Source organism: Coregonus clupeaformis, chromosome 29, assembly GCF_020615455.1.
Source record: "Coregonus clupeaformis isolate EN_2021a chromosome 29, ASM2061545v1, whole genome shotgun sequence".
NCBI classification, from domain to species: Eukaryota; Metazoa; Chordata; class Actinopteri; order Salmoniformes; family Salmonidae; genus Coregonus; species Coregonus clupeaformis.
Genome location: NC_059220.1, coordinates 57762184 through 57789792, shown reverse-complemented (window position 1 = coordinate 57789792; position 27609 = coordinate 57762184). Strand labels below are relative to the sequence as shown.

Here is a 27609-nt window from a genome sequence, read left to right as displayed (position 1 = left end):
TTAGCCTAAATTATGTCAATGCAATCTACTCATCACATTAGGAATAGTAGCCTGCCTATCTTACATTAGTCTGCAAATGCGATGATAGATGCATGTAATCCTTTATTATAAAAGGTGCACATTTTATAGCTTCCCCAAACTTGAAACTCACGCGCCGCCTATTAATAATATAATAATATGCCATTTAGCAGACGCTTTTATCCAAAGCGACTTACAGTCATGCGTGCATACATTATTTTTTTTTGTGTATGGGTGGTCCCGGGGATCGAACCCACTACCTTAGCGTTACAAGCGCCGTGCTCTACCAGCTGAGCTACAGAGGACCATCCATATTGATGGCAGCATCTGAAGTTGGCCTTGTAGTGACTTGATAGCGTTTATTATGCTTCGATTTCACGTTGCACTGTATGCGCCGTTCCACAAGTAATGTGTTAATTTATGATGAGGTTAAGTAGTTGACACTGTATATGCCGTTCCACAGACCTTTAAACCTAATATTGCAGTTTTAAATGAATGGCTGGGGATATTTTTGTTTGTGTTTACTGTTCTCCAAAAGGCATTTTTTGTTTTTAAATTGTGTAGAAATGCAGTAAATGAGCATCAACTTCCCAAACATTCCTTGCATGAAATGAGCTCAACCCCATCAAACACCTTTGGGATTAATTGCAACGCTGACTGCGAGCCAGGCCTAATCACCCAACATCAGTGCCCAACCTCACTAATGCTTGTGTCTGAATGGAAGCAAGTCCCCGCAGCAATGTTCCAACATCTAGTGGAAAGCCTTCCCAGAAGAGTGGAGGCTGTTATAGCAGCAAAAAGGGGAACCAACTCCATATTAATGCCCAAGATTTTGGAATGTGATATTGAAGCCGGTGTCGTTTTGGGTATCAGTTCATAAACCATGTGGAGTCGGTACATCGCAAATCTCTTCTCAACTATTTTGCAATCTGTATGGCACAGCTGTCCTTTTTTGGTCCTTAAATGAAACTGGTATACTTGTTTATTTATCACAATTGTCTTTAACCAATTTTGGTCTTTAATGCAGGGCCGACAGACAAGTTCCTTACTTTCTCCCCTTCCACTTGCCTCTTCCATTTTTGCAGTAATGCTGCAATCAGTTGGTTGTAATTTTGGATAGAGCAGACGTTTCCATATTATTTTGCTAGCTGCATGCGTTATATAACTCCACCAGTCCTATTTATGATCACATTTCCAAAGATTAAACCGTATTTAAACATTTCTTCCTTTTTAAAAAAACAATTAATTAGTATATTTGAGTTTAACCATAATATTTGTTATCTTTCTGGTTAAACTGAAATTGCAACCAACTTTCTATGGCTTGTTGTAAAAATAGTGATAGTTTGGAGATTATTTCATTTTCAAATAACTGAAAGTGAGAGGTTGTATAAAGGGAATAAGGCCATTCTTGAACACGGGGTGAGCCATTCTTACTAACCTGCTAGAGAACCAGTTTGGATTTAAGTATAGCTTTTGTATGACTGAAGCTTTTAGTGAGAGGTCTAATGCTTTAATATTTAAGCGCAGTATACTTACTCTTTGGGGAAGGGGATGGGCTGCAGCAGGCTAGCCAGGGCTGGTCTCCAGTCATCGTAGTCAGACCTGAATGGTTGGAGAGAGAAAGAGAAAGTGAATGATAGAAAGAGGTACACAACAGAAAGGGGTATACAGAATGAGAGCAGAGGGCTGGTCACACAGGGAATCACAAGAGGTAACCTGAGCATAGTCCTATGACGCCAAACAACCATTAATTCAACGTTACGAGGAGAGGATCCGATTCCTGTCTGTTAAGTAATAGTGTCATTGTTACAGACAGACACAATATTTAGTTCATTCCCCCTATTCCCACACACATAATATAACATCTTGCTCCACAGCGTCACACCCATGTCATCCATCCATTCAGAGAGACACACTAAGCAGCACTCCCTCCTTTTGAATGATTCCCCAGTAGGACAGAGGCAGCAGCTGTGTCCAGCTGCTCAGCACAGCCCACACAGATAGCACCACACATTAATCCTTGTTTACACTTAGGGCGTTTCCACAAAAGTTTGCAGGGATTTTTCTGCCATTGAAATCCTTGGACGGGCAGGGCCTTTTTGGGTTTTTTCAGGCCACATAAGTCCAAAACAGTGAAAAAATATAAATAAAAAATATATACAGTGCCCTCTGTAATTATTGGGACAGGGAAGCGTTTCCTATTTTTTTGGCTCTATACTTCAAAACTTTGGATTTGAAATCAAACAATTACTATGAGGTTAAAGTGCAAACTGTCAGTTTTAACTTTGAGTGTATTTTCATCCATATCGGGTGAACTGTTTAGGAATTACAACACTTTTTGTACATAGTCCCCCCATTTTAGGGGAGCAAAAGTATTGGGACAAATTCACTGTGTGTATTAAAGCAGTAAAACGTTAAGTATTTGGTCCCATATTCATAGCACGCAATGACTATGTCAAGCTTGTTATTCTAAACCGAGTGGCGCAGTGGTCTAAGGCACTGCATCGCAGTGTTAACTGTGCCACTAGAGATCCTGGTTCGAATCCAGGCTCTGTCGTAGCCGGCCGCGACCGGGAGACCTATGGAGCGGCGCACAATTGGCCCAGCGTCGTCCAGGGTAGGGGAGGGAATGGCCGGCAGGGATGTAGCTCAGTTGGTAGAGCATGGCGTTTGCAACGCCAGGGTTGTGGGTTCGATTCCCACGGGGGGCCAGTATGAAAAAAATAAAAAAAATAATGTATGCACTCACTAACTGTAAGTCCAGAGCGTCTGCTAAAATGTAATGTGTATTAAAGCAGTAAAACGTTAAGTATTTGGTCCCATATTCATAGCAATGACTATGTCAAGCTTGTTATTCTACAAATTATTTGGTTGTGTTTCAGATTATTTTGTGCCCAATAGGAATGAACGGTAAATAATGTATTGTCGTTTTGGCGTCACCTTTTTTATAAATAAGAATAGAACATGCTTCTAAACCCTTCTACATGAATATGGATGCTACCATGATGACAGATAATCCTGAATGTATTGTGTTTAATGATGAGTGAGAAAGTTAGACGCACAAATTCATACCAGCATCCCTGTGTAATGCTTTCGACACCTTGTAGAGTCCATGTCCTGATGAATTGACGCTCAGTGTATTTTGTAATAATATAATCTTTGAGAACTAACAATCACCGAAATGAAAGCTAGACAGTCAGGGAGAATATAACATTCCAAAAACAATTAATTTAGCAGTATTGATTTTGTTATTATGTCTGAGCAAAAGAACACAGTATTAGCCATAGAAAAATACAGTGCCTTCAGAAAGTATTCACAACCCTCTACTTTTTCAAAATGTTGTTGTGTTAGAGCCTGAATTTAAAATTGATTAAATTTAGATTAATTGTCACTGGCATACACACAATACCCCATAAAGTCAAAGTGGAATTAGGTTTTTCAAACTTTTTACAAATTCATTAAATATGAAAAGCTGAACTGTCTTGAATCAATAAGTATTCAACCACTTTGTTATGCCAAGCCTAAATAAGTTCAGGAGTAGAAATGTACTTAACAAGTCACATACTAAATTGCATGGATTAACTATGTGTGCAATAATAGTGTTTAACATGATTTTTGATTGACTAACTCATCTCTGTACCCCACACATACAATTATCTGTATGGTCCCTCAGTCGAGCAGTGAATTTCAAACACAGATTAAACCACAAAGACCAGGGAGGTTTTCCAATGCCTAGCAAAGAAGGGCACCTGTTGGTAGATCGGTAAAATATTTAATTAAAAAAAGACATTGAATATCCCTTTGAGCATGGTGAAGTTATTCATTACACTTTGGATGGTGTATCAATACACCCAGTCACTACAAAGATACAGGTGCCATTCATAACTCAGTTGCCAGAGAAGCCAATGGTGACTTTAAAACAGATACAGAGTTTAATGGCTGTGATAGGAGAAAACTGAGGATGGATCAACAACATTGTAGTTACTCCGCAATACTAACCTAATTGCCTGTACAGAAAAATATTCCAAAACATGCATCCTGTTTGCAACAAGGCACTAAAGTAATACTGCAAAAAATGTGGCAAAGAAATTCACTTCTTGTCCTAAATACAAAGTGTTATATTTGTGGCAAATCCAATAAAACGCATTACTACCACTTACCATATTTTCAAGCATTGTGGTGGCTGCATCATGCTATGGGTATTCTTGTAATCGTTAAGGACTACTAAATCTACTTTAAATCTACAGCAAGACCTGAAAATGGTTGTCTAGCAATGATCAATGATCGTGGTCCTCTGTAGCTCAGCTGGTAGAGCACGGCGCTTGTAACGCCAAGGTAGTGGGTTCGAACCCCGGGACCACCCATACACAAAAATGTATGCACGCATGACTGTAAGTCGCTTTGGATAAAAGCGTCTGCTAAATGGCATATTATTATTATTATTATTATTATCAAAAACCAATTTGACAGAGCTTGAAGAATTTTGAAATGAATAATGGGCAAATATTGCACAATCCATGTGTGGAAATCTCTTAGAGAATTACCCAGAAAGACTCACAGCTGAAATCGCTGGCAGAGGTGCTTCTACAAGGTTGACTCAGGAGTTTGAATACTTATGTAACTGACATATTTCTGTATTTCATTTTCAATACATTTAGCAAAAATGTCTAAAAACATGTTTTCACTTTGTCATAATGGGATATTGTGTGTAGATGGGTGAGAACTAATATATATATTTAATCCATTTTGAATTCAGGCTGTAATATAACAAAATGTGGAAAAAGTCAAGGGGTATGAATACTTTCTGAAGGCACTGTACATAGAGTTGCAGGAAATCAGCAAAAATGTCTCAGCTCCGTGGAGAAATGTGTAGGATTGCAGGAAAATGGCTTAAAAATGCAGAAATGTGTCTACCCCGCCAAGATGAGGACCACTAAAATGTTCTATAAAATTCAGGCACACTGACAGGCAAAAAAAACTTGGTTTGGTATAGTTCGAATCAGAGTTTGATTATTTGTTACATTGTACTTTTTCCATTTGGTCCCGATTGTTTCACATTGCCAAATGTCAAACAAACTAAAATGCATATACAAAACCATTCATGCAAGTCATTGGTTTATTGGACAAAAATGCTCACGTTAAAGCCATCTATGATCATCATGGAGCATCACTTGTGTGTCCCAACCAATGTTCCCTCAAAAACAATTAGGCACTGAGCAAATTTCAAGTCTGCTGAGCGCAAACTTGAACATTGTGAAAATTCAGTGCAACTTCTGGCGATCGTTTACTGTTAAGACTGAGGCTGTACCCGCTTTAAGTTACAGTTATAACAGTGGTCAAGTAGGCTACTGTGGCTATATGATCATAATGTAGGCCTATCAGAATGGCCTACCATAAAATAAAATGGAGAAAATGCATCCCATAACATTTTAACATGGAAATAGCTGTTCTATCATTCCATGAGGCTTTTGAAAAAAACATGTAGGGATTGACAACCTGTTTATCCACTTGTCCTTCAGACAAGGAGGTGACTGAAAATGTAGTGTTGTTTGATGCAAGAAACCACTTTACAAAATAAAATGAATTATCTCCATACCATTATTACAGAGAATCAGACACATTATGCTACCCTCTGCCTATTGGCTATTTAGCTTATTCAAGCCTGTCTCAAAATACAACAATGCCCCGTTAAGACAGAAAAAAATCTCTATACCTGACTTGCTTTTCAAAGATGCACACGTTTTGTGCTCTTGTAGGAAGCAACCACTCCCCCATTGCTAACTAGAACTGGGCTAATAACTCACTTACTAGGAAAGAATATGAACAAATGTACACACCTGGCTACATGCAACTCTTGCTTTGATCTCAAAACAAGCGCATTTACTCGCGACCGCTCATGCTGTAAACACAGTCCAGTTCAAAGTGAACGGCACAGATCCATATATGGCAATGGTCTATTTGCATATAGGGTACTGCAGCTCTGATTGGTTATGGCACACCGGTCTGTGTAGAGTATGGGCCTGATTAGTGCCTGTCAATGCAATAGAATCCTACTCCAATGTTCTCTGCCTACAAGAAAATCTCTTGCATAGTTCGTTTTGTTTCGATATGTTGCATTGAAAGTGGCTAATATTGAGTTGATTCGATCACAATTCACAAAGTAGAGGGAAACGTTGATAGTGTTAACTAAAGGGGAAAGATGAGAAGTTAAATCTCGTGCTTCTCTGCGCGGGCTGATACTTCTTCTGTGTGGCAGTCCTGGGGGAGCTGCATGCCCCCTCGCAGCTTAGAGGGAACATTGGTCCCAACATTCATATTACTTCCACTTTGTAACATGCGTGAGGAAACTGTGACATGCAGCCAACAGAGGAGACATGACTCTGCATCAGATGCGCTCATAAACGCACACTGCTACTTACAACACGTTTCAGAGATATCAAGTTATGATATTGCGTGCATTTAATCAAATGCTTGCAGTCAAACAACCGATAATACTGCACACCTCTGGTTCTTTTCCTGTGTTTAGTCCAGAATGTGTTTTCACCTGCAGCGAACTGCACCACGGTATGAATGGAATTGGACCAAGACCACCCTTTTTGAGCAAAACACAGTGCGTTGTCATCCGAGTGCGGATTGTATTCTGTCCAAACATACCAAATGTAGGAAAAAAACCCTGCTTCAAGCAAACTTGGTGTGAAAGCCCCCTTAGACACTGTAAGGCAGGCAGTAAGCGAGAGGTGTTACAGTAACAGTAGGGCCGGGACGATACTCGTTAGTATCAGGCAAGGAAACAAAACACCAAGCAGATTTAACTTATTTAGGAAAACAGCCCTAATGTTGGAAACAAAAATCATGATGTCACCCACAGTCACATTTATTGTTTTTAAAGGACCAAAGAGTTTTCTGCTTTGTGTTTTCATTTTTGCCATGGAAAAACTATTGCAATACTGGTATCGTCACAGCCCTAAGTAACAGTAGTCGTAACTCACAGCATTTGGAGGATGAGTGCGAAGCAGCCCAGCACGCGGTCAGCCTGGGCAGGCAGCTGGATTGACAGGGCGTTGAGGGCGGGGCTGACCAGCAGACAGTCGATCAGGTTGGGCTCACTGTCGCTTCCCGCTGGGCCCTTCCTCCTGGCGTTGGCAGTGTTGTTGTTGCGTTCCAACTCCACCAGGATCTCACTGGAGTTGACGATGGAGGGCGGGGGAGAGAGGGGCAGCGTGGGGGGAGGGGAGAGGGGAGCTGAGGGGGGAGGGGAGAGGGGCAGCAGGGCCGTTGACGGAGGTGTGGGGGGCTCTGGGCGGAGCAGGCGGAGGGGCAGGGGGGGTTTACGCTCATTCTGTTGCTGGCAGCCGTTCCTAATCTCCTTCAGACTTGGGGAGTTGTCCCGGCTGGACAGAAAGAGAGAGAGGGCGAGAGAGGAGGAGAGAGCGGGCGAGAGGACAGAGACATATTGATGGAGAGAGGGCAATATTGTGTAAGAGAGGAATGGAGCGAGTCACTGTATCAAACATTAAATAATCATTTCAAGACTACAACACTCAGAAGTTCATAGTAAGAATACATGTCATTCTGTTGGGGTTGTAGGTTTCTGTTACAACGGCATTATCCCATGTGTACTTAGAGGCAGAGTGAGGAGAGTAATGTATCCGAGCGATGATTCTCCGGGGTGACAATGTCACGGAAATTTTGCAAATGTCCTCTCACAGGGGCTGAGGACCCAGTGGCTCAGGATGATGATGTTATGATAACCAATTAGATGACTCATTACTCAAGTCAACATCTCATTTAAAATGTTTAAAGGAGAGGCGAGTAGCCTACGCTAACCAGGGAGGTTTATTTGGCCAGTGAGTCTAGTCTGTGTGGTGGGTCTACAGTACAGTAACAGTACATCACTTACCTGTTGATTAACTCCTCGTAGCAGGAGTAGATGGCAGCTAGGCACACTGCCACCAGGTTGGGCAGGACGCGGGGGTGAGGGCACTGCCCGGTGGGGCCATGCATGCTGAAACACAGCCACACACACACAATTAGCACTCAATACCCTCCATGGAACGGGGAGAAAACAAATAATAAATAAGGGGGTACTATCGAAATAACTAGGTCCCAAGTTTTTCCTGGGTCTGTGGAGAAAATCCCAGTCCTAAAAACACGTTGTCACTGACTCACCTGTGAATGAATTTCTTGACGACCTCCATCCCAGCGTTGAGCTCATTCAGAGCCAAGATGTACTCCTGAGTGAAGAGACGCAGTCTGGGGCATTTCCCAAAGTCCTGACACACACAGAGACAGGGAGAGGAGGCAGAGAAATAAGTACAGGGAGAGAGAGGACAAGAGGCAGCACAGTGAGCTTTGACTCACACTCCAATATATGACCACAGAAGAAAACAGACATAAACAAACTGAGCGTGACCCTTAACAGGAAATAAGATGGAAAACTCAGCTCACCATGTTGTGTTTGAGGATTCTCTGGACCACAGGGGTGAACACTTCAATCACAACCATCGACCGCGGACGTTCCCGACAGTGCTGCACAAACACAAAAACACCATTTAACAGTAGCTAGGTTTCCATCCAATTTGTGACAGATTTTCATGTGAATATTCTAAAATCTGCATAAACAAAATATGCACATTTTCCCACCAGTGGTGGGAGTTCATTCATCTATAGCCTAATAAACTGCATGGTTTCCCAAGTCGTAGTGGGAGGACCACACACCATGTCATCGCGTGACTCCAATTTTATTTCGATATGATGTTATTATATCAATATTTGCACATAAAGGCGTTTCCACCGCCATTTCCCACATAATTAATTTTACCGACACAAAAAGATCCCACCATGTCGAACTAACAAATTATATGTTGGCATTTATAAAATTGTACCGAAACGCCCTGTTTCCATCTCAGCCGTCGTGATTAAAATAAATAAAAATAATTATATTAACTAGGCCCGGATTAACTATAACTGGGCTGTTAATGATACCCATGGTTGTAAAGCGTTTACATCTTCTGCTCCAACAATTGCCCTAGTGTGAGGGACGTCACTGTGCTTGCTTAAAAGTATAGCTTCCTTCCTCAAGTCCTACCGGGCCTTGATCTCAGATCCTTTGTCTCACAAAAACACACAAGACCGCCCTCTTGACAACGCCTAAAGGCCGCTACACACTTTACGCAAACTACGCTCTATCGCTCTGTTTGCATAGGATGTAGGGCCCTTTAGCCAGCTACGCCACCGAAATGCTAGCAATTCTATGGGGCGGGTGGAGGCATTTCAAGCTGAGGAGTGAGATTACCAATCCAACTCTGTTACACTAACACTATGATTTTGACAACAGGTTGAAGGTGAAGTGTTCAGACCCCATCTTTACCTTGCAGAAGAACTCACACAGGTCTGGTGGAGGGTGGTTCTTTTCCAGGAGAGGAGCGATGGCCTAGGGACACACAGCGATACCAGAGACAGGACTGATCAATCGAACTTCACAATTTCCCCAGCCATGCTATCTTCTATTTACAATGGCCCCTTGCCAGCAACCAGCCATGGGCCAATAAACTGTACTATCCTAGCCTGTAATTCCCAAGAGTTACTGCAGAAGTCAACCTACAAGTACACAGCTGTCCCTATTATCCTCTAGGGCTGTATTATCTTAGGTCTCAATACGCCCCAAGACAGGTAAATAAGGTGAGCAGCTGTTCGTATGAAACAAGTGTAGATTTAACTGTACCTCGAGTGCTGCAACAGTTTAATAATGCAATCATCCCATGACTCTAGTGGCCAGGGCCCATGGGGGTATGGACACAAACACATCCAGATGAATACACCATTACACTGTAACAATAGTAACTGGGCATTATCTGACAGCATCCACACAAACATCAGTGGGTACCACTGCTACGGTGTAGCTGTCCATCATCAGAGCTGCTATCCAGGAGCCTATTGCTAACCTGCTCGACACGCCCTCTGGGCTGCAATAATAGGCTAAATCATTTGCGGCCTCAGCAGTTTGACCAGGTTTCACCTGTCAAACAGGACCCTTTCACTAAACTTCGCCATTGCTAAATTCCTAAACTGTTTCTGTCCAGTCACTGACGTAATAATATGAACAAGAAAACATGGCTATTTACAGTTACAGTAAGCTGGCATTCTAGAGCCTAGTGCTTCCAACTCACCACAATGATGTTCTCATGGTCCTGAGAGCTGAGGTTGGTGTTCTGGGGAGGCAGAGGGGACAACAGAAGTGAAACAGGTATGATCAGAGAGCGAGAGCAGACAAACAAATTGAACAGAGCCACTCCCAAACTGACTAACAGTTCTGACTCTGCCAACCAGCAGGCATCTGTGTGTTTTGAACTGAGCTCCCAGCAGCAGGTGTGTGTGTGTGTGCGAGGCCTGCAGATGGGCCTACCTCGGCCAGCAGGGTGGAGATGATTTGCAGCGGGGCCTGGTGAATGGACTCGTCCTGCAGGGGAGAGGTCAGGGCCATGTCCACCAGCGATCTGATCTCCTTCAGAACCACCTCCCAGCGACTAGGGTTGTTCAGAACCTTACGGTACTTATAGATCTTTTTCTGGTTGGAAAATAGAGGCACAAGCATGCCCACATACAGATGAACTACAATAGGATTCAAGCCTTTGGAACACAATATGTTGTTTGATAGGCTTATCAAACCAATGCAAAAAGGGAAATGCATGCAGGACAGGAGGACCGCATTTGAGGCCCAGGGGCACCGACCTCCGAGGGTGCCCTGGGGGCCCCCCACCCCAAAGAAGAATTTTTTTTTTATAGTTGATTTAATAATACATAAATAAAAAGTAACTTACTGCATTTCAAAACATTTGTGCAGTTTTATAATGCTATTCTACACATTGTCATGAGGCCAAGAGAAATTGTTGCCATTTTAAGAATAATTTCCTGCTATTCTACACATTTTGCCATGAAGCTGAGAGAACATTTTGCAATTTTAAAGCAAATTTCCTTTAATTCTACACATTTTCCTATCATATGCTATCTGGGGAGCCCCCGACCTCCAGTGGGGCCCCTACACAAAAAGAAAAGGTCGGAAGCCTTGGGAGGTCGGAGGCCTTGGGGCACGTGCCCTGCCCATGCAAAGTGCTGTGAGTCTTGTTGAACCCCCGTGAACACAAACCAATGAATACTTCAACATAGTAATCCTACCTTCCACTGTAGAGAATGAAACCACTGGTCCCGCAGATAGCTGTTGGCCGCCTGTTAGGGCACACATACAGTCAGGTAACAGACCGAAAGCAAGCACGCACACGCACACAATGTTACACGAAGAGGGAGGGAGGGGGACAGGACATACCTGCAGGAGGACGGTGCCCCCGGGGAAGCTGAGCTGCACACAATATTTGGGGGCGTTATCCCAGGAGAGCAGCTGCAGGTCCTCTATGGTGCTGTAGGACAGGGCAGCCTCCATGTATCCTGTGGGCTAGAGACCATGAGAGAAATAATAATAATAATAATAATATGCCATTTAGCAGACGCTTTTATCCAAAGCGACTTACAGTCATGCGTGCATACATTTTTGTGTATGGGTGGTCCCGGGGATCGAACCCACTACCTTGGCGTTACAAGCGCCGTGCTCTACCAGCTGAGCTACAGAGGACCACAATAATGTTGCCACTCATTCATATATGCTACACACTTGTATAGACATATACAAGGCCAACATACAGGCTATCACAGTGTTTCCAAACAATTGCTCATTGGGAAGTCACAATGATCACTGTACTGACGACCAATGTTTCCTCAAAGCTGGGCACAGAATAAATATCAGCGCATGCAGAGAAGCACGAGATTGAACTTCACTCAACTTTCTAAAGTTCTCCCTGATAACACTATCAATGTTTCCCTTTACTGTGGGAATTGTGATCGAATCAACACAATACTAGCCACTTTCAATGCAACATACCGAAACAAAACGAACTATGCAAGACTTAATATGCAAAACTAACTATGTAAGAGATTTTGTTGTAGGCTGAACGCATCGGAGTAGGATTCTATTGCATTGACATGTACGACTCAGGTCCGTACTCTACACAGACCGGTGCACCATAACCAATCAGAGCTGCAGTAGGCCTATATGCAAATTGATCATTACCATAAAGTTATGGATCTGTGCCATTTACTTTGAACTGGACTGTGTTTACAGCATGAGCGGTCGTCAGTAGATGCGCTTGTTTTGAGATCAAAGCTAGAGCTGCATGTAGTGACGTGCACATTTGTTCATATCCTTTGCTAGTTACTGAGTTATTAGCCCAGTTATAGATAATTTGTAGTCAGCAATAGGGGAGTGATTGTTTCCTACAAGAGCACAAAACGTGTGCATTTCTAGACATCTTTGAAAAGCGAGTCAGGTAAAGAGCTTTTTTTCCTGTAAGAGGCAGTGTTGTATTTTGGGGCAGTGTTGTATTTTGAGACAGGCTTGAATAAGCTATGTAGCCAATAGCCATAATGGTATTGGAATAATGATGCATTTTATTTTGTAAAGTGGTTTCTTGCATCTAACAACACAACAACATTTTTTGTCACCTCCTTGTCTGAAGCACAAGTGGATAAACAGGTTAAATGTCAAGCCCTGCATGTTTTTTTCAAAAGTCTCATGGAATGTAGGCCTACATTGAACACAACACATTTGCTGCTACTGTAGGCTGAACGATAGAACAGCTATTTCCATGTTAAAATGTTATGGGATGCATTTTCTCCATTGTTTTTGATGGTAGGCCACTCTGGTAGGCCTACATTATGATCAAATAGCCACAGTAGCCTACTTGACCACTGTTAAAACTAACTTAAAGCGGGTACAGCCTCAGTGTTAACAGTAAACGTGCGCCGGAAGTTGCACAGAATTTTCACAACATTCAACTTTGCGCTCAGCAGACTAGTTTGCCCAGTGATTAAAATAATTAGAGTGAAGTATTCAACACCCAAGAGAGCTGTCCATATAGCACAGGGATGGGCAACTGATGGTGGTGGGGAAATGTTTGGGTGTAATTTTTTAAAATATGTTTTAACCTTTAACGTCAATTATCTAAAAACATGTAAACTCTGATTTATTTCATATTTTCGCATATGTTGTAGCTTAAACCCTAATTTACATTATCTGAGGTTTTTGTGTTGTGCCCGCCATTGGTTGAGACACAACATACTCTTGAATACAGGGTGGGTGTCATTTCAATCATACAAAGAAAATTAATAGAATGGACGTATCACTTCAGACTACTACAATTTATCTGGTACAGCTACACCATTGAAATGTAATAGAAATTGTAACTTCTAATTACTACTACAAAGATGGCTGCCGGTCCACCCACCGTTGAATGTCAACTTAAATGCTCATGGCTATTCTATTATCTATATTTCTATGATTTCAATAGGTTTCCTATGGAAGATTGAAGGCATAATTTAAAAAAAGATATTCCCATTCAAGTCAACATTGTTTGATGTACATTTATTAGCCAAAAAAATTACTCCCACCCTGTATTCAAGAGCATGTTGTGTCTCTAAAGCAGGGTCTAAGCTACAACACATATACATATATATACATACATACACACTGCTCAAAAAAATAAAGGGAACACTTAAACAACACATCCTAGGATCTGAATGAATGAAATAATCTTATTAAATACTTTTTTCTTTACATAGTTGAATGTGCTGACAGCAAAATCATACAAAAATTATCAATGGAAATCAAATTTATCAACCCATGGAGGTCTGGATTTGGAGTCACCCTCAAAATTAAAGTGGAAAACCACACTACAGGCTGATCCAACTTTGATGTAATGTCCTTAAAACAAGTCAAATGAGGCTCAGTAGTGTGTGTGGCCTCCACGTGCCTGTATGACCTCCCTACAACGCCTGGGCATGCTCCTGATGAGGTGGCGGATGGTCTCCTGAGGGATCTCCTCCCAGACCTGGACTAAAGCATCCGCCAACTCCTGGACAGTCTGTGGTGCAACGTGGCGTTGGTGGATGGAGCGAGACATGATGTCCCAGATGTGCTCAATTGGATTCAGGTCTGGGGAACGGGCGGGCCAGTCCATAGCATCAATGCCTTCCTCTTGCAGGAACTGCTGACACACTCCAGCCACATGAGGTCTAGCATTGTCTTGCATTAGGAGGAACCCAGGGCCAACCACACCAGCATATGGTCTCACAAGGGGTCTGAGGATCTCATCTCGGTACCTAATGGCAGTCAGGCTACCTCTGGTGAGCACATGGAGGGCTGTGCGGCCCCCCAAAGAAATGCCACCCCACACCATGACTGACCCACCGCCAAACCGGTCATGCTGGAGGATGTTGCAGGCAGCAGAACGTTCTCCACGGCGTCTCCAGACTCTGTCACGTCTGTCACATGTGCTCAGTGTGAACCTGCTTTCATCTGTGAAGTGCACAGGGCGCCAGTGGCGAATTTGCCAATCTTGGTGTTCTCTGGCAAATGCCAAACGTCCTGCACGGTGTTGGGCTGTAAGCACAACCCCCACCTGTGGACGTCGGGCCCTCATACCACCCTCATGGAGTCTGTTTCTGACCGTTTGAGCAGACACATGCACATTTGTGGCCTGCTGGAGGTCATTTTGCAGTGCTCCTCCTGCTCCTCCTTGCACAAAGGCGGAGGTAGCGGTCCTGCTGCTGGGTTGTTGCCCTCCTACGGCCTAGGGCAGAAATTTGACGAACTGACTTGTTGGAAATGTGGCATCCTATGACGGTGCCACGTTGAAAGTGACTGAGCTCTTCAGTACCGGCCATTCTACTGCCAATGTTTATCTATAGAGATTGCATGGCTGTGTGCTTGATTTTATTCACCTGTCAGCAATGGGTGTGGCTGAAATAGCAGAATCCACTAATTTGAAGAGGTGTCCACATACTTTGTATATATAGTGTATATACACCAAAAAATGAATTCATGTGTTTTTTGATAACTGACGTTTAAGGTAAAAAAATATATTTTAAAATAAAATATGTCCTACGAAATTATGACAATTTGACAACCCTGTTTGTAATAGGGATGGGCATTTGAAATGATTTCACTATTCAAATAATATCTGGTCCTCTGTAGCTCAATTGGTAGAGCATGGCGCTTGTAACGCCAGGGTAGTGGGTTCGATCCCCGGGACCACCCATTCCTAAAATTGTATGCACACATGACTGTAAGTCGCTTTGGATAAAAGCGTCTGCTAAATGGCATAATAAATATCATTATATTTTTTCAGGTATCCGGATAGTCGAAATACATTATTGTTTTTGAAACTTCAATGGAGACTCTCAGCCGAAACAGTTCGGAAGAGTCCGTGCATATATTATGCCAACTTTTGTGACGTTTATGTTAGTTTTGGACTCTTCTTCTTCTGGCTGTTAGGGCACACATTTTTTTCTTGAGGCAAGCGGAAGCCGGTAGCCGAAGTCTACCCCCCTTCGTCGGTGATTGGTCAACAGTAGGGATTCTTCAATAAAGTATGTTGTCATACAACGAGACGACTCCTTTTCATGCAATTTTTTCATTGAAAATACTGCCCCAAACATCTTAGATGTAAAATTGAGCGACTAAGATCTCCTCGGCAAAAACGTAAAAATGACAGATTTCTTGAGTTATCTTAGATTATTTCAGACTATTTTGAGGAAGTGTATGCTGGCTACGGCGTCTCAAAATGGCCGAACAGTACTATTGCCGTGTTTTTTCAAGCAAAATATACTTCAAGGGAGTATGCGAGCACAGTCATTCGGTTCGCCTAGCTGACTTCTGCTAGCCGCCAGCCGAAATGAAGCACGCCGAAGCCTTTACTCAGGAGACTCGAGAGAGCCGGTGCGCTGCACTCTGCTTGTTTCAGCAGAACAGTGGGGAGGGGCGATAGAGGAGCAGGGGCCGGTGTGTGTGAGTCTGTGTGTGGAAGGGAGAGCGAGAGAGAGACAAACTTGTTGCTGCTATAGGTTATTTATCATACCATCTGGTTGTGCCTGTCTTGACTGCATCAAATCGCTGTAAAGAAGCTTGCTAGATAAAGTAGGAAGGCAAATGGTGTCTATTTTTCTGCGCTCCCTGTACTTGTCTACAACAACTCCATTCAAATGAAACAGCAGCCTAGTACCGGTTGGTTGATCATTGTAGCAAACTCTCTCTCATTTAGCCAACTTTCATTACATTTTGCATTGACTAGAAATGTTCCACTTCACGGATATTCGAATAACCATGCCCATCCAGTTTGTAAGCTTTTAAAATTATATATTTTCCAGTGATGAAGACATGATGTCCCATGGTCTGGTGGGGTATGCAAAATAGGTCAACTTTGTGCACCTTTATATCTCTTTAATGTTTTGCCATTCAGGTCCAAAAAGTCACTTTCTGAGCACTTCTACAATGGGCAAATATGTATGGAAGGTATCATTCAATCAAAAAGGGGTGTTGTCAAAAAGTGATTGAATTCAAATGGATTTACCTTTAGACTTTGACATCTAAGCTTGGATATTTGGGAATTCATACTGGTAAAAGGTATAGACAGATTGATAGAGAGAGATAAATAAATAAACTACCGGTAAGACGGTTTTCAGCTGCATGACTTCTGTGCTTCTGGTCACATGGCCCGAAATGTCAACAGGCTGTTCTGTGTCTCCATCACTCTACAATAGGAGACCAGAGCTGTTCCGTTATTAGTGGCACCCTCCCTCCACAGTCAAACCAACAGGCTCTTCCTTTTACTTCTGATGCCCTCCCTCTGCACAAGCACACCGGAGCCATTTCTTTATTTGTGACGTTTTTCCTGGTAAATTCAAACACAGTTCCTTATTTTACGTTGCCCTCAGTCAAGCCAACAGGTTGTTCCTTTATTTGCATCTCTCGATCTCTCCTGTGTGATAGAACAAACAAGCAGTTGCTCCCTGTGTCTCCCTCCCCCTGCAAAAGAACAAACAGGCTATTCCTTTATTTAAATCTCCCTCCCTGGCTGATAGAGCAAGCGGGCTGTTCTTCATCGTATCTCCCTCCCTCTGAGATAGATGCTAGACATGTCGTAGCCATATTGTGAAATCAGGAGTGCTTTTCATTACACACCATCCCTATATCAAATATAGGTTTTTTTTTGTCCGGGAACAAAAGTAATTATTTTACAGTGCCTTCAGAGACTATTCATAATCCTCGGCTTATTCCACATTTTGTTATGTTACAGCTCGAATTCAAAATGGATTACATTTAAAAAAAAATATATATATATACACACACACACACACACACACACACACAAAAACACTAAAGTGAAAACATGTTTTTAGACATTTTAGCAAATGTATTGAAAATGAAATACCTCATTTACATAAGTATTCACACCCCTTTGGCAGCGATTACAGCTGTGAGTCTTTCTGGATTGTACACCTGGATTGTACAAGATTTGGCCATTATTCTTTTCAAAATTCTTCAAGCTCTGTCAAATTGGTTGGTGATCATTGCTAGACAACCATTCCCAAGTCTTGCCATAGATTTTCAACCATATTTAAGTCAAAACTGTAACTCCAGTGTAGGTTTGGCCTTGTGTTTTAGGTTATTGTCCTGCTGAAAGGTGAATTCATCTCCCAGTGTCTGGTGGAATGCAGACAGAACCAGGTTTTCCTCTAGGATTTTGCCTGTGCCTAGCTCCATTAATCTTATTTTTTATCCTGAAAAACTCCACAGTCCTTAATGATTACAAGCATACCAATAACATACCCCCATGGGGGCCCAGTATGAAAAATAAAAATAATAATGTATGCACTCACTAACTGTAAGTCGCTCTGGATAAGAGCGTCTGCTAAATGACTAAAATGTAAATGTAAAATGTAATGATGCAGCCACCACTATGCTTAAAAAATTAGAGAGTGGTACTCAGTAATGTGTTGTATTGGATTTGCCCCAAACACAACACTTTGTATTCAGGACAAAAAGTAAATTGCTTTGCCACATGTTTTGCAGTATTACTTTAGTGCCATGTTGCAAACAGGATGCATGTTTTGTATTTTGTACAGGCTTCCTTTTCACTCTGTCAATTAAGTTAGTATTGTGGAGTTTTCTATCACGGCCAGTAAACTAACTGTTTTAATGTCACCATTGGCCTCATGGTGATATCCCTGAGCGGTTTCCTTCCTCTCCGGCAACGAAGTTAAGAAGGATGCCAGTATCTTTGTAGTGACTGGGTGTATTGATACACCATCCAAAGTGTAATTAATACCTTCACCATGCTCATAGGGAAATGCAATGTCTGCTTCTTTTTTTTTTACCCCATCAACCAATAGGTGCCCTTCATTGCGAGGCATTGGAAAACATCCCTGGTCTTTGTGGTTGAAATGTACTGCTCGACTGAGGGACCTTACAGATAATTGTATGTGTGGGGTACAGAGATGAGGTAGGCATTCAAAAATCATGTTAAACAATATAATTGCATACAGTGTGTCCATGCAACTTACATGACACATTTTTACTCCTGAACTTATTTAGGCTTGACATAACAAAAGGGGTTGAATACTTATTGACTCAAGACATTTCAACCTTTCATTTTTAATTACATTTGTAAAAATTTCAAAATATATAATTCCACTTTGACATTGTGGGGTATTGTGTTTAGGCCTGTGACAAAAACATCTCAATTTAAACCATTTTAAATTCAGGCTGTAACACAACAAAATGTGGAAAAAGTCAAGGGGTATGAATACTTTCTGAAGGCACTGTACAATACCATTTTTAATTTAACGTATTGTGCATTTATTTGGATGCAGGTGCATGCACAAATGCAGCACATACGCATGCATGCACACAAATAGCAAAGCAAGACACAAAAAACTATAGGTCACAAGAGAAGGGGAACCTTGCATCTCCGAGAAATTCAAATGAAAAAGTCAATATAGAACAGGAGCAAACAGATGGGGGATTCAATTAACCCTATGAGCACAAGACGTTGAAAAGACGTCTTTCAACCAATTTTGGTCACTGGGAACAACTATAAGTTGTTATAGATGCAATATCCTGCACAACAGCTTGCTGTGGTAACTTGCGTCAATCGATCTTCCTCTGACATTCACTATCTTCATCCCTCACTCGTCATGTTGTTTTCTTCTCTCTTTTGCTCATGGTCTTTCTTCATCTCATTTGGTCTCCTTTTATTCTGCTTTTTTTTTCCCTTGAGGAGAAGTGGAGTACAGCTATCCTCACCAACAGCTATGTTGCCATGGAAACTAGGAGGTGAAATGGAGACATGTTTTTTTTTTTGTTTCCAGGGAGAACCAGGTGGAAAGCATCTCTGTATTCAGGTGCACTGGCAAACTGATCATACGAACGATGAAGAGAATCAATGTTGATCCTGCTCAATTAATGATATATTCTAACAATTATATCAGGTTTCAGTGTTCAGTGTTCATGATAAATTATGTAGTTCTAGTAATGAACACAATGAATATACCCACACTATGCTCACCTTATTAAATGATTATACCCCATGCGTCTTGATAGGATGTTTATATCAACTAAATATTTGATGATGCATGTCTTTTGGCAACAACAACAAAAAAAAATCACAACAAAAAAAGATTGCATAATGCACAAAGCATTCATTGTGAAGGAATTCAAGAATGTATAGATGGTACACAAATACTGCCAGGTACTTTTACATACCGATGCAAATAAAATATATGAAAACCGCTATTCACAATATGCAGCATCAAATCTCTCCTTCCATTGTATAGCCATTATGGGTATTGCTAGCCAAGTACTCTCCACCATTTTCTCATTTGCACATGTTATGAACATCAGACACCAGTAGGTGGCAGTTGCCTCTGGACAGCTTGTATGAAGGATATCCAATTAATGAGACTTCTCAATGGCAGCCTGAAACTGAGTGATTAGAGAAAAAGAGGCACATTAGGCTACTTTGTAACACAGCATCAGTTTGCAGAAGGTGAGGTATGGAGGATTATTAAAATCAGGCATGACCTAGTGGACCTGATAATAAATTCAAGCCATATACGCATTGGGGGATTCTGACTGGTGTATGTGGACAACTCCTTATGCTGACTTACCTACACAATGTGGTTTGATCTAATCAGAGAGACAGGCTGCAGTGGAAGTGCATGTGTATGCAACCATTACCCTGTTTTCTTCTCACCCAAACACACATTTGACATGCTGTGGTTTTTATTTTTTGCCAATACCTTGATCAACTTCATACTGGTTGTTGTACTGTTATACTAGCTGAGTACTTTAAGCATTCACATTTTATCTGGCAGACATGAAAGCTTCCTGTGTGAAAGATGGTCAAATAAAAGTGAAATGGATTATGGGATACAGGGCAAATAGGGTGTTTCATTTCATCATACAACGCTGGAACATACTATTATATAACTCACGGAAATACATGACTCTTGGCTTGGATTCAATAATGCACTGATAATAAAAAAACAATACGATTGTGCCAACATGACTTCCTAAATATCAGGCAAATGGCCACTGTTCTGTGTGTCAAAATGCTCCAGAGGTGCCGTACTACTATGGCTGACCCTGTAAAACAACACATTTCACTGCACCAGTCTGCTGTGTGACAATAAAATATCTTATTTTTTAAACTGGGATTTCACTCTATGAACATTGCAAAACAATAACAAACAAAATAAATCTCAACTTTGGGAAATGTACTGTGAGAGCTGAGACAATCACACACTGTGACAGAGACAAAATAGAGCCCAGCCAGGACCTCACCACAGCAGAGGTTCCAAAGGTTCTCATATGATGAACCATGTAAGGGAGGGGGATAATCTAGTTCTCCTGATGCCACATGACCAGCTCACTGCCCTTCCTTTCACCACTCTGTTACTCCCTCCTGAACTGCCAAGGATCCCATGTACTGTATACCGTCTCTGAGTACTGGGCTACACAAATGTATATACTTGATAGCACCTGTTCCAGTGTTACTGTACAGTTTGGGTTACAACAAAGGTGGCAAACTTATGGTAGTTTAGTACCACTCCAGTTAGAAAACCTATAACATTTCCTGCTGTATTTGATATAAAGAGATTTGTCAAATAAACAGAGCTAAAACCACTGCTCATCATAGTTATGGCATACAGTGGGCTACTGTACACTTTTCTAATAAGGCCTAAAACATTTTTACTGGACAGGTGACAAATAGGCCTAAGCCTATATGTCTAAAGTTATGATGAAATTCACATTTATTTCATTATTGCACACATTTTCTCTATATCTCTCCCTCTACTGAATGTTCTGGCAAAGGGAAAATTGAAATTCAGGTTAATGATAAGAAACCATATATGGCAGGGCACGGCAGCTTAATTCCAGACAATAATTAAAATCTTCTCTTAATGGGTGATTATCCCAACAAAGGGAGGATGATCCTGTATTTGAATGTGAACACATTTGTCTGCCAAGAGGTTTTCTGAGGCTTCTGTGTGTGTCATAACTGTGTATTATACATTTCTTCACTTCATTGTACACTACAATAATAGCGCTAATGGAGTATGACGTGGAAAATAGTTTGGTTTTTCAGTCTGACTTTTTCAGTGTTTCGATAGAATGTTGCCTCATCTTGTGTTTTCAGTTGCTTGCTGATAGTAAACTATCTCTGTCTAATCTGAGCTCTTTGGGGAGCAGTATGGCCTAACCCTGCTCAACCTCATGTTCTTAGTTTCTGTCTGTTCGTGTCCGCTTCAAGACATAATAGGACCCTTGAGATATCAGAACTGCAAGATAATCTGTAAAGGCCTTTGTAAAGGAGGCGTGACAGGAAGTTCTTGTAATGGGTTGGTGTTACGCAAATATGATGCAGGTTCTCAATAGTGACTGGCCTATGCTTAAGAAGGGGAATGATTCATATTTCTCATATCGGGCCCTCAGATCTATTTATACATTAGCCTACCTCATTTGTTGAAACTGAAGCATCCACATGGCTTGGCTTATGACAGGAAGGGAGTAAGTTTGGTGTGAGAAAATGCACCGGAAACCTTTTATGACATGGCTCAGGTTTCAGTCACAGTTTGGTGACCCAATACAAAAATAAAATACAATTAAAGTCGTTATTAGTACAGAAGAACAACTGTTCTGCACTCTATAATTTGTGATTGAACTAGGGGGGGTTAGTCAGCACCTCAACATCTGATAGAAAATGAGTTGTGCAGGAAGACAAATTTTTTTTTCTTTTTTTCCCCCCTGTAGTCTACCATATTATAGGGATATGTATATTCTAGTCAATAACTAGGTCAAGCCACAAAATACTAGCTACTTTGTCATGTCTGACAAAGACGTCTTGTCTGGGAGTGTTTGACACTTGTTGCAACTGTACTGTACTTTTAATTGAAGCACTGTGACAGTGTGATTGTCCACAAGTTAAGATGCGCTATAAGAATAGATTGGACAGTATGTCTTTGTAAATTGTAATGCAGTCTACCAAGACAAAACATATTTGTGAACAGCCCCATGGGTGAACTGCCAACTGTACTGCACTGAAATTATGCCTTGTGCATTATAGTGTAATACATTCAAACATTGTATACTCATATTCTTATTTAAGTGACTTATTAATTACATCATTAAATATCCCCACCATTATTTACTATATGGAGTCTATTCATAATAAGATCTGAAAAACATGTATTTTGTGGCTTTATTAGCTTACTGCATACAGCATGGGTAAAATTGTTCAAATGGGTGAAAATGTAAAACAAAAAACAATGTCCTCTTAGAAGACCTGTTGATAAAACAATGCCCTAAGCCTACTGACAATACTGTCCCACTGCCACCAGTAACCAACAGCAACAACAATAATAGCCTAACAGTGATCATTATCATATTTTATTCAACCATTTTAGACCCATTTAACCAGGAAGTATCTTGCGGTGTGAACCTTTAAAAAAAAGACCAGGCACTTATAACTATAGGAAGAGTAATATTAATAATATTTTCTGTTAAAAACCCATATTCGTATGGCCTTCCTGTTGAAAATAGTTGTAATCTATGAGCTATGGCTGCATACAAAGTTTACACAGTAGATCAGAGTGCAGTAATTTTTACATCACAGTTGGAGTCAATTCAGTGAATTCAGGAAGTACATTGAAATTAAATTCATGATAAATACCTATTGTTTGAGGATTAAAAAAAAAATCCATTAACTGAATTTCAATTTACTTTAATTCACTTAATTAAAAATTGAATTGACCCCTGCCCTGGCCTGTGCTACCAATTTTATGTGATACAAATCCATAGGAGGCAGTTGTTGGGAGATTAACAGTAGGCCCAATTCAGCTTCCATAGCCTACAGAAAATGTCCTCCAATAAATTTGCGAGCATGCCACCACTCGCTGCTCACAAAACAATGCTTTAATACAGAAATAACACGTCCGTCCTTGCTTATGTATTCAACGTGAGGACAACAGTAGGCCTAGGCCGCCTAGGACAGATAAACCATATGAACAGCCATACATGTTTGATGAACCAATAGTACTAGAGATTATCAAATGTTATAATGATATGAAAATCGTAGCCAGCTAGAATAAAAGTGTAGCAAATAGGAGTCCACTGCACAGGCGTCAGAGGATGTGTGTAGGTGTAGCAACTATAGTGTCACGGAGGGGGGAAATAAAGCAACAATGTTGCGATCAAATTATAAGCTGAGCAAATGGAACTTGGAAGGTAACAAAGGAAACCGATAGGCTACATTTTCTGCTGTTAATTATAGAAAATGCGTCAATCGTCATGCTTAATCGATTACAAGTGATAACAAAGCCCACAAAAAAAATACATTATGGCCTTTGGGGGTGGAAATAAACATTTTACGTGGACACAATGTTGTAACAACAGTAGCAACTCACCGTCGCAGACGCCAGGCTGCAGTCTGTCAAGGTGAGGTGGTGCGGTTCCCATCTCCGTAAGAATTTTGAGGTTAGAATTTTGCTGAGGAAGGTCCGAGGGTGTTTCACCACACACACCTGGATGTCCCCCTCCTGTAGTAGTTTATATCGCATCCCGCTGCTGCAATGGAGAAGGGTTCTCTTGCACGGCCCGGCGCCTAACTTATTATTATTCCCCTCCGGCGGCGTCGGCGCAGACATCTCCCCCAGCAAAGGCTTGCTCTCCTCAGATTGATAGAATTGTTTATTATGTAGGTCGTTACCCCCGCCGCTGCTGTTAAAATCCATATTTAACTAGTCGCAAATAATATCCTATAGTTAACAATGTAGGCCTATCTACTATTCGTTTTTTAAATATATATATATATATATATATATATATATATATATATTTAAAAAGAAAAGCTAATTGGGTTGGATTGTAAGCCTTGGGAGCAAAGCTACCGCGATACGACCTCAATTGTTAAAAGAGTGTTGTGGGCGAAAAACTGACACGGCGGAGCCACCGATAGAAAAGCCATGAAAGAGTCTTTGATGGGGGTATTTCAGGACGGAAAAGTAAAAGAGCAGTTATTGGGTAGGCAAAGAATCCACTATCCACACAATGCCTACCGCAATGTCTATCCTGTCCGCGTTTAGCACCCCCAACGAGCTACTCAATATGTTCGGGCCATGTCCATTCTGCCAGCCCCAGTTCAGATAACATATTCCACAGATTGAACTCATACAAATCACGTAGCTTTGAAACAAAACACCAAAAATCCAAAGGCGACGTATTTCTTCGTGTTTTTTGGTCTTTAAACGATCATTGGCATGGGTCCTTTTACTGTCTTTTTCTTCTATCTTCGTGAAAGAACCCAAGCACTTGGATTGGTCCCTTCTCGTTCATGTGATACCAAAGTGACGTCAATGGGGAGGCAAGCGGATGCGCGGTGCGTCTTTTAGCTCCACTGTCTGCTGCCTACTATGTGATAGGAGGGTGTACAGTTCCCTCAACACAAAAATGGAGGGCGCACGACCTACATGTACATTTTCTCGTCTAGCAGTATTGTCTCTATTTTTATTAAAGATCGCGTTCGACACGGAAATCAATCACTCTAATCAATAAATGTTGCTGGAATCATGGGTTTTATTAATCATGAGAAGACCTGATAGGATACTGAGGGCAACATATGGCAATATGTGATATGAGGATATCCTCATAATTGTCGGTAGGCTACAGTTTCAATTACAAACCGAAGACGGTTGTAGGCTATAATTTCAATTTTATTGCAAATTATTTAGCATTTTGATTCATATTACAATAAACATAAATCACTGACAGTTTCCCTTTAACTGTGAGCTCAATGTTGATACTTCATTCCCAGAAATGATTGATTACCATCCACAATGTCTGTCTGATGGGGGAGTGCACAACACATACCCATTAAAACTGTTTCAGCAGTGGGTCAGAGACTCCCAGTCCCATACTTGACCCACAGTGACAGTATGTATCGATGTTTACAGCTTAAACCTAAGAAACGGTTGTCACAAACCTACTGTATGTGACAGCCTATGTTGACAACACTGTATGGGCATGCTGAAGGGCATACTGAGTAGAATAAGTATTGCAGAGATAGAAGAGTAACCTACACTCTAATGCTGCTTAGTAACCAAGTGGGAAGTGGGAATTTAAAACATAGAACTGGCAAAAATCCACTTGAACCACCCTCAAACTGGTAATTACTAGTGGGAAACTCATATCATCATGAGCTCTGACTTCTCCCACATGCTGACCTCTGACGTCACCTACTAAGGAAATTACCTCCCTAGCATCATTTTCGGTAGTTAAATGCAACAAAACATTTATAAAAAGCAATCTATTAATATGGTTTTTGAACACTATAATTGATTTACAAGCATGATAGCTGTACTTTTAGTTTATGGTTTATGCAGCTTGTTGGCCATTAGCGTTTCTCAACTAATTCAAAGCACTTGAATGCATCCAACTGGTATTTATGGTATCACAACTGCTAAATTCCCACCTCCCACTTGGTTACGAATGCAGCATTGTCATGAGTAATTGTGTCTGTTCTTTTCATTAACATTTGTAAACCATGTTTTGTTTGTGGGGAGGGACACAGCAGGTAGACTAGAGTGTGAAATATATAGTACCTTGGGCACTCATCTCATGGGTCACACTGTCAAAAACAAGCAGCTCTTCAAAGATGCACTATGCAGAAATCGCTCCACCATTTCCTGTTTGCTAAAATTCTAATAGTTCGCCTAATTTCAGTTTATGTGACAAAACAAGCAAGTATAGTGTAGAGAATCATTGTACCATCTAAACTGCAGTGAAATATATTTTCCATAACCAAAAATATTGTATTTTTAAAGCGATTTGAAGCTGGTGTACAAAACCGAAAGAGGCAAAAACGAAACGTAAGAACGGGAAGCATAGATATAGCACACATAGAACATATCTACCAATTCTTAGACTTGCTTTCAATGAGAATGACAGATCTATAACTAACATTTCTATGTGAATTTGGTTGGGTTGCACAAAAAACTTACATATTGCTTAGTCTCTCCACTAAGGTCTCGATGCTCCCACTGTGAGCTGAACACATTTCTCCGAATGCTTTTTCAATTCCACCCACTCCCATTACTCAACTTGACCACAACATTGCAGAGATAGACACTCTTACCAATTGTGCTCCATATTTGCAACACACAATCGCAAGCCTTGGTCTGTCATGTCTGAACATTTAGTAAAGCTGAAAGTGAAAGACAATGTGACTGTCATTATGCAGTTTAGACATTTCAGATATAAGAGGAAGTTAAATAACCCCCTATGTAGTCTCCTTTAAATGATAAATCACACTCAAATGGAACATAAATAAGGAGGTCCTACAAACATGCCCAAAATCTTAGGGCATAACACATTACGGTTCCTAATTTCTGATGAATTCATTCCTTTACAATCAGCATTATTATGTAAACATTGATTACGCTCAACGTAAATCTCAAATGGGTTTTGTCAATGCAATGAGTGTAGAGTGCTGGTGGCTTTCTGATATGTTTCCCTTCACATGCCACTGGTGGACATGAACAGGTCTGGTATAGTTGTCCGGTCGGCAGCGCTCCTAGCTGAATCCCAGCCTAAATCCTGTGTCCAAACTGTAGCAGAAGAAGCACAGTCTCTCAGGTCTCAGTTTAACATTAGCCACTCATCAGTGTCCCGAGTTACAAAATCTCTTGTTAAATTATGAGAACGTAATGAGAGCAGCTTGGTTTCAATTAATTAACTCCATCCTGATTATCTTCAGTAATCCTGTTGTGTTAAAGGGTAACTCCACTCAAAAACTATGGGTATTTTTTTTAAACAAACAATAACCCAAATATAATGGATTATTTGGGGAATAACTCCTCAGTTCCCCCCAAATCTCCTGGAATAAATAAAAAAACACACCCTGAATGCTACTTGATTTAAACCACTTCAAGCAGGGCTGAAGTCACAGAGGAATAACTACCCAGTTGACCAGACAGAGTTGTGTTTAATCCATTTTGTTAAACCAAAAGACACTCATGATTGAGCTCATTCGATGAGACCTTCCTTGCTACCCCACAGAATTGAATACAAAATACAAACAGCTTTGAATTTATGCTCCTCTCACATCCCGATTTTGGTTATCAACCACTTGATGATACTATTGCAGA

The 27609-nt window shown here is 41.1% G+C and overlaps 1 protein-coding gene across 1 annotated transcript in view; it reads right to left on the bottom strand.

Moving 5' to 3' along the window:
* LOC121576694 (c-Maf inducing protein) overlaps positions 1 to 24266 on the bottom strand; it is a 31195-nt gene extending 6929 nt beyond the window's left edge. Inside the window, exons 1-11 of the mRNA XM_041890055.2 lie at positions 23872 to 24266; positions 11342 to 11467; positions 11194 to 11244; positions 10424 to 10585; positions 10188 to 10229; positions 9389 to 9451; positions 8467 to 8547; positions 8188 to 8291; positions 7919 to 8023; positions 7008 to 7409; positions 1555 to 1620 (exon numbers count right to left, since the gene is read on the bottom strand). Of these exons, the coding sequence (XP_041745989.1) occupies positions 1555 to 1620; positions 7008 to 7409; positions 7919 to 8023; positions 8188 to 8291; positions 8467 to 8547; positions 9389 to 9451; positions 10188 to 10229; positions 10424 to 10585; positions 11194 to 11244; positions 11342 to 11467; positions 23872 to 24198 (1529 nt within the window). The 5' untranslated portion in view covers positions 24199 to 24266. The remainder of the gene's footprint in view (positions 1 to 1554; positions 1621 to 7007; positions 7410 to 7918; positions 8024 to 8187; positions 8292 to 8466; positions 8548 to 9388; positions 9452 to 10187; positions 10230 to 10423; positions 10586 to 11193; positions 11245 to 11341; positions 11468 to 23871) is intronic.
* Positions 24267 to 27609: the final 3343 nt, after the last annotated feature.